At 44.9% G+C, this 6,259-nt stretch overlaps 1 protein-coding gene across 2 annotated transcripts in view; it reads right to left on the bottom strand.

The window, feature by feature from the left end:
* LOC119328285 (very-long-chain aldehyde decarbonylase GL1-10-like) overlaps nucleotides 1-4,200 on the bottom strand; it is a 6,458-nt gene extending 2,258 nt beyond the window's left edge. Inside the window, exons 1-2 of one of the 2 annotated variants that reach the window (XM_037601299.1) lie at nucleotides 3,790-4,200; nucleotides 2,952-3,274 (exon numbers count right to left, since the gene is read on the bottom strand). In XM_037601299.1, the coding sequence (XP_037457196.1) occupies nucleotides 2,952-3,274; nucleotides 3,790-4,119 (653 nt within the window). In that variant the 5' untranslated portion in view covers nucleotides 4,120-4,200. The remainder of the gene's footprint in view (nucleotides 1-2,951; nucleotides 3,275-3,789) is intronic. The other variant, XM_037601300.1, reaches the window with a different exon arrangement.
* Nucleotides 4,201-6,259: the final 2,059 nt, after the last annotated feature.

Here is a 6,259-nt window from a genome sequence, read left to right as displayed (position 1 = left end):
GGCCCAACGTCCGACACTGCTTTTAGGAATAGCTTCACCTCACCGTTTTGCACAAACTCTCGTGTTGTAAGTGTCTCTTTGATGCACGTAGACGAATAGATCTGTACCTCTTTACTATACCAGGTGTTTACGTGTGACTGTTAATGATGTTGTTCATGTGCCAATCAAAACGAATTCAGGCAACAAAACACTGGATTCCCGTCTCTATCTTCATGCAAGAAAATCGAATGTAGGCAACCAAACGGGCAGCAGAACATGGCCTAAACCGTGTGTTTGCGTGGCCATGCCCCCAGGGCCTCATCCCAGGGAGATGAAAAATAGCTGCAGACAACCAAACGCGCCCTAGAGATGTCCTTACTAAGGCCTTTCACAATGGGGGTTTCTTAGCGCGGTACGGCGCCATATTTAATGAGTAAAGAGATTGATGTTGTATCTTAACTAAGCTACAAATTTTGTATGAGTTTATAGGCAAAAAAAGTTTTTAGCCAATCTCATGCATGCATGAACCCAAAATCATTAAATGCAAGCTTATTTGGATACAACCCTTAAGAGACAATGCATTGTGAGAAGTAGTCTCTTAAGTTTTAATTTCTCCTAGGGTAACATGCTAAGAGACAATGCATTATAAGACAATGCTAGGTCCAAACAACGTACTTTAAGAAGTTAGCCTAGCTTGGGTACGAGAGTCGATGTACAACCCAGCCACCTAGTTTTAAATGGTCATAGGTGCAAATTTTGTTTCTAAATATTTCCAAAATAAAAAGAGACCCCTACTGCATTCCTTTCAAACAAAAATACGGATTTACCTCTTCTTCTTTTTTGCGAAAATACGGATGTACCTCAATTATGCAATTACCATTTTGTTAGCTTTTGTAGGCTCTAAACCTAGTCACCTAATTGTAGTCTTTAATTTTTTTACTCTCGGTCTTTCCCATGCTCTTTGGCAATAAAATGGACGCCAATAAAAAAAAGAACCAGGCACCTAGGAATCATGTTTTTGAATCACAAGCCTAAGTTATTGCGGATCGGGTAACTATTGGCAGGTGTCTTATCAAGGTTACTTTATTTTGTAAGATACTTACACACAAAAGTAAGAAAAGGCAAGCTATCTTATTAATACTTGGTCAATTCTTTTTTTTTCTATAGAGAAATGAGGAAATACCAAACAAACTGTTGTGGACCTCTCGGGGTAAAACTTATTGAGTGGATATCAAATATAAAATTGTCTACCAGGTTTTTCTTCTCAATATCTCTTCTTACGGGTCTGACCCAATGAATTGAATATTGTTAGCACACGTAACCATCAGAGGGATTGATGGCTGACATGTGGGGTCGTAGTTTTGTTCAATCTGAGAGCATCTCCAATAATGGCCCTAAAATTCAAGTTGGGGCTGGCCTCTACTCTTTCAGCCACTAATATTGTTAGCACACTTTGGGCACACTTTGGACGTCCACCTGCCGCGAATTAATGCACTGAATTGCACCAGTTCGCCATGACTACGGTCAGCAGAATGATTGACGGGCACACTTTGGACGTCCTGCATTGAAGTCTAGTGGGTAGTTAGCTGATGTTTCCGGACCACGCAGTCCTCACCACAGAAGCTATCCAACAAGAGATTGTACCGGTCCGGACCACAGAATCTATTCAACGCGGGCCTGTATCGGTCCACCGAGCGATCCGGACCATGTTTTCCCCGCAAACCGAAACTAAGCGTGGGGGACTTTGCAGGAGTACGGAATATCCTCATGACAAACCAAAAGCCGCCAGGTACCCCACTCTTCGTCCGGATGGCGGAAGGCGCTGACTCCTGCTGTTAATTGGTGGAAGGCTAGCATATTAAAAGTCGGACAGTGATTAGTATTTGGGCATTTGGCGGAAGCTTTGTAAATATTTTTGGGCATTTGATGGAAGATTACTTCTTGCCATATGATTAGCGTTTGGCAAAGGGTTAGTTTTTTGTTAAGAGGTTATTTATCACACGTTGACGGAATGATGGAAGCTTTGTAAATAGATTTGGCCATTTGGCGGAAGGTTTGAAAATGACCAAGCCCATTTGACGGCAGGTCTATGATTAGCAAGGTGATTAGTTGTTTATTAAGGTTTTTAATTTGGCAGAAGGAAGCTAGTACAATGGCGGAAGCTATGCAAGCAGCCTAGTTCGGCGGAAGCTACACTAGCACATGAATTAATAGCGTTCGGCCAAACATAAAGCTACTAATCACAAATTTTGAAGGAAATTACGTAGTTATTTGGCGATTAAAATTTAATAAAGACGGAACTTTACGCTACAGTTGGATGACTGGCTCCCGCATCAGTGTCCGTGGACTGGTCCCCACGCCAGTCCGCGGACGGACGGACGCGGAAGCAAATTCGCAGGTCAACACTAAAGATGCCCTTTACTCCGTATACGTAAACCTGTGATCAATGCTAATCAATACGAAAATTACTCCTTAACTTGGTATCAGGCATATCTCCCTCCTCATGACCGGCTCACAGGGTGCTGCCGGCGCATCTACCCTCCCGGCTACCTCCTCTCAAGCCTCGCCGGCACTTCCTTCCTAGACCTGGCGTCTCTCTCCTCGACGGCTGACATGTGGGGTCGTGGTTTTGTTCAATGTGAGAGCATCTCCAGTAATGGCCCTTAGTCTCGGGGCCCTAGAATTCAAGTTGGGGCCGGCCTCTACTTTTTCAGCCACTAAAAAATACACCAATTGTAGCCATAGCTATTTTTTCTGTATGTTTACTAAATGATACATGGGACCCACTCATCATTGGGATGCAGACGGCTGTGGCCTAGGGGTGTTTCCATCAAAACTGAAATATGGGGCCAAGTAGGGGCCTTGCTGGAGATTTTCTAAGATCGCACGTGGTATGTATTTTTGTCTTTTTATTAATGAGACACGTATTATCATAAAAAAAGACATTATTTATTGAGATTAGATAACTTTACCCGTCGTGAGCATCTATGAGAGCTAGCTGGCGTATCACGAACCAAAGCCATAAGGTGGTCATGTGGCAGGGCACAACAGCCGGGCCGACGAAAGCAGGGAAGCCAATGATGAGCACGTCGGACCAGTGTGCATACAGGCCGACGTAGCCGACGGGCGCCGTGAACTCATGGTGGACATGGTGAATCTTCTCGTATCCCCACTTGGTGTGCAGCAGCCGGTGTACCCAGTAGCCAAGGTAGTCCTCCAATAGCAAATACACCGCCATTTGCGCCGCCGTCTCTCCCGCCGACGGCAGCGGCAGCCCCGTCCTTATCCCCACCATCTAAACATTCAACATGCATGCACGCAACAAAACAAAAGCAATTAATACTCACTAGCTACAGTTCACAGATGTTAACACGGCCTTAAAGGTGCAAGTAACATGGAAAACTATTTTTTTAATACACGTATACTATCCAACAGTACTACAGTACATGATATTATTAAATCAAAATTTCTTTTTTGAATTTATAAGGAGCAGAGCTCCATGTTGTGACGCAATTTGTACCACTCGTCTCGTCCATACAAGGATATACTAGTGTGCCAGTTTTGAAAGTTTGAGTCAAAGTGTCACTTATTGCTGAACAGGATATAGTCATATACTCCCTCCGTCCGGAAATACTTGTCATCCATTTCTGGGACAAGTATTTCGGGAGGGAGGGAGTAGTAGTAGCTTGCTCGATTTCATCATTAGCTGCAGTAGTTTAGCAAATACTCTTCCATGCAACGCAGGAATTAACTAGCTCACTCAGGCGCTTAATTATGTGGTACTGTATATACTCGTGTACATGCATGGACCTTAACGGCAGGGTATGAGAGCAGCTGGACGGGGCCCATGGCGAGGAGGAACACGCGGACGGTGCGGACGTAGCAGCGGAGGAAGGCTGCCGGCTTGAGACGCACCCTGGGCTGCAGCTTGTACGGCAACAAGATGGCGGGGGCCCGGAGCTGGAGCACCGCGAGTGGGAGCGGAGCCAGCGTGTAGACGACGAGGAAGATGACGATGTGGTGGCAGTAGAGGTAGTAGTCCGGCGTCGCCACAGAGTACCGGAACCACGCCGCCTCCGCCCAAGTCATAGCGCGCCCCAGCGCCGCCTCCGCCTCGCCCGCCGTCGCGTATGGGAGCATCGAGAGTTACTATTTCGCCGGCCAGCGAGCTGCCAACTGGATGACCTTGATCAGGTACGGTGGTGCAGCTAGCTCTGCGTATCGGAATGCTCGTAACTAACTAGCTAGCGCCATCTGTATTTGTAGTAGACGTTGGTCTCTCTGACTCGTGGACCAACTTTACGCATGACACATACGTGCCATGCATCCTTGTAAATTCAACTTGCTGTGCCATGCATCCTTATCAGCCACTAATGCATGCGCGAGACCCTGTAATGCGCTCGCAACGGACTTTTTTTTACAAATTCGGAAAATGTATGATCTAATTTGATAATTTCAAAAATATTACCCAGTCGGCTTTGCTTAGGCTGAAGATGGAGTCTTCGGTCTCGTATAAACAGAAGAGGAACACTTCGTCCTTTCGTAAACTGAAGAAGGCATTTCGGCCTTGGCCAGCCGAAGACTGTCGTGATTCGTGGCCCATTACGGTTAACACGCGGCCGAAGAGTGCGGGTCTTTGTCCAATACGAGGCCGAAGAGTGCGGGGATAAGCTCGGCCGCCTTCTCCTTCCTCTCGCCCATGGCTCATTTCTCTTTCTCTCTCTATTCTTCGCGAAAATTGCCCGATCCGCCCCATTCTTCGGCCATAGAGGCTACCAACTAGCAAGTCCATTAGAGGAAAGGCTCTCCCGGCGGCTAAGACTTCGATCCATCCATGGGGTGAGGTGGGGGTGCGTGCATGAGCTCGGGATTACCAATGTTATGGGGGAGTATTGGTTCAATGTGATTGATGAAAATATGAAATTCTCTGTCAGGTGAAATGTCTGAATCAGTGAATTTATCTGTTAAGCTGCACACCACCAGGAGTGTGGTGGTGGTAGAAAAATTACCGGTGTTAGGACGGATTATTTGTTACATTCATGTGACAGATAAATTACCGGTGTTATGGTTCATTCATGTGACAGAAAAACTACCGGTGTGGGTAGATGTTTGGAGTTTTTAGTTATCGTTTTGTTTTGTTACATTCATGTGAGCAAAGAATTACTGGTGTTAGGACGGATTATTTGTTCGTTGTGATTGATGGCAATCTGGATTTGTTTGTCAGGTGAAAATGTCTGAATCGGTGAATTTATCTGTTTACTGTGGCCCTGGTAATGCCTTTTATAATGAGTTGGGGGTTGATCTCAGTGAGTATAAATGTTGCTAGTTGACACTTTCAGACCTTGAAAAAAATTGAAATATGTGGTGACAAAGTGGGCTATGTCTACACGGAGGGTTTTCGGCACACACATATCAAGTCCAACAAACTATACCATGAAATGTGCTGAAACTGGTTCCCCTGGGAAGGTGCATGGGCACGTGCTCAAGTATCACATCCACTGGGTTGTCACCGATGTCATCCCACATAATTATGTGAGGAAGAACCTTCTCGTGAATCATCCAAACCTTACTTCAACTCTCATTGCGCAACTCATGTATACCGGGATAGTGGAGAAAAAAGACATGGAAGCAAAACACATCTAGACAGGAGTGAAGGTCAGATGGAAGTATGACATTCCTTATGGGAAGGCTTGGAGGGCTTAGCAGAGGGCTATGGAGGAAAGATTTGGGACATTCATATACTCGTATGATAACGATGTCCGTCTCCTTCACACATTGAAGCAGAGGGATCCCGGCACTTATGCTGACGTACAACACATCTTCTTGCCTAGTATACCAGGTTTCGAGGTGTTGAATCGAGTATTCTTCTATTTTGTTGTATGCATCGAAACTTTCCAGCATTGTCGTCCTGTGATGTGTGTGAAGGAAATATGTCCTAGAGGCAATAATAAAGTTATTATTTATTTCCTTATTTCATGATAAATGTTTATTATTCATGCTATAATTGTATTAACCGGAAACATAATACATGTGTGAATACATAGACAAACAGAGTGTCACTAGTATGCCTCTACTTGACTAGCTCGTTAATCAAAGATGGTTATGTTTCCTAATCATAGACAAAGAGTTGTTATTTGATTAACGGGGTCACATCATTAGGTGAATGATCTGATTGACATGACCCATTCCATTAGCTTAGCACCCGATCGTTTAGTATGTTGCTATTGCTTTCTTCATGACTTATACATGTTCCTATGACTATGAGATTATGCAACTCCCG

Source organism: Triticum dicoccoides, chromosome 7A (genome assembly GCF_002162155.2).
Source record: "Triticum dicoccoides isolate Atlit2015 ecotype Zavitan chromosome 7A, WEW_v2.0, whole genome shotgun sequence".
In the NCBI taxonomy this organism is placed as follows: Eukaryota; Viridiplantae; Streptophyta; class Magnoliopsida; order Poales; family Poaceae; genus Triticum; species Triticum dicoccoides.
This window is presented reverse-complemented; position numbering and strand designations above follow the sequence as displayed.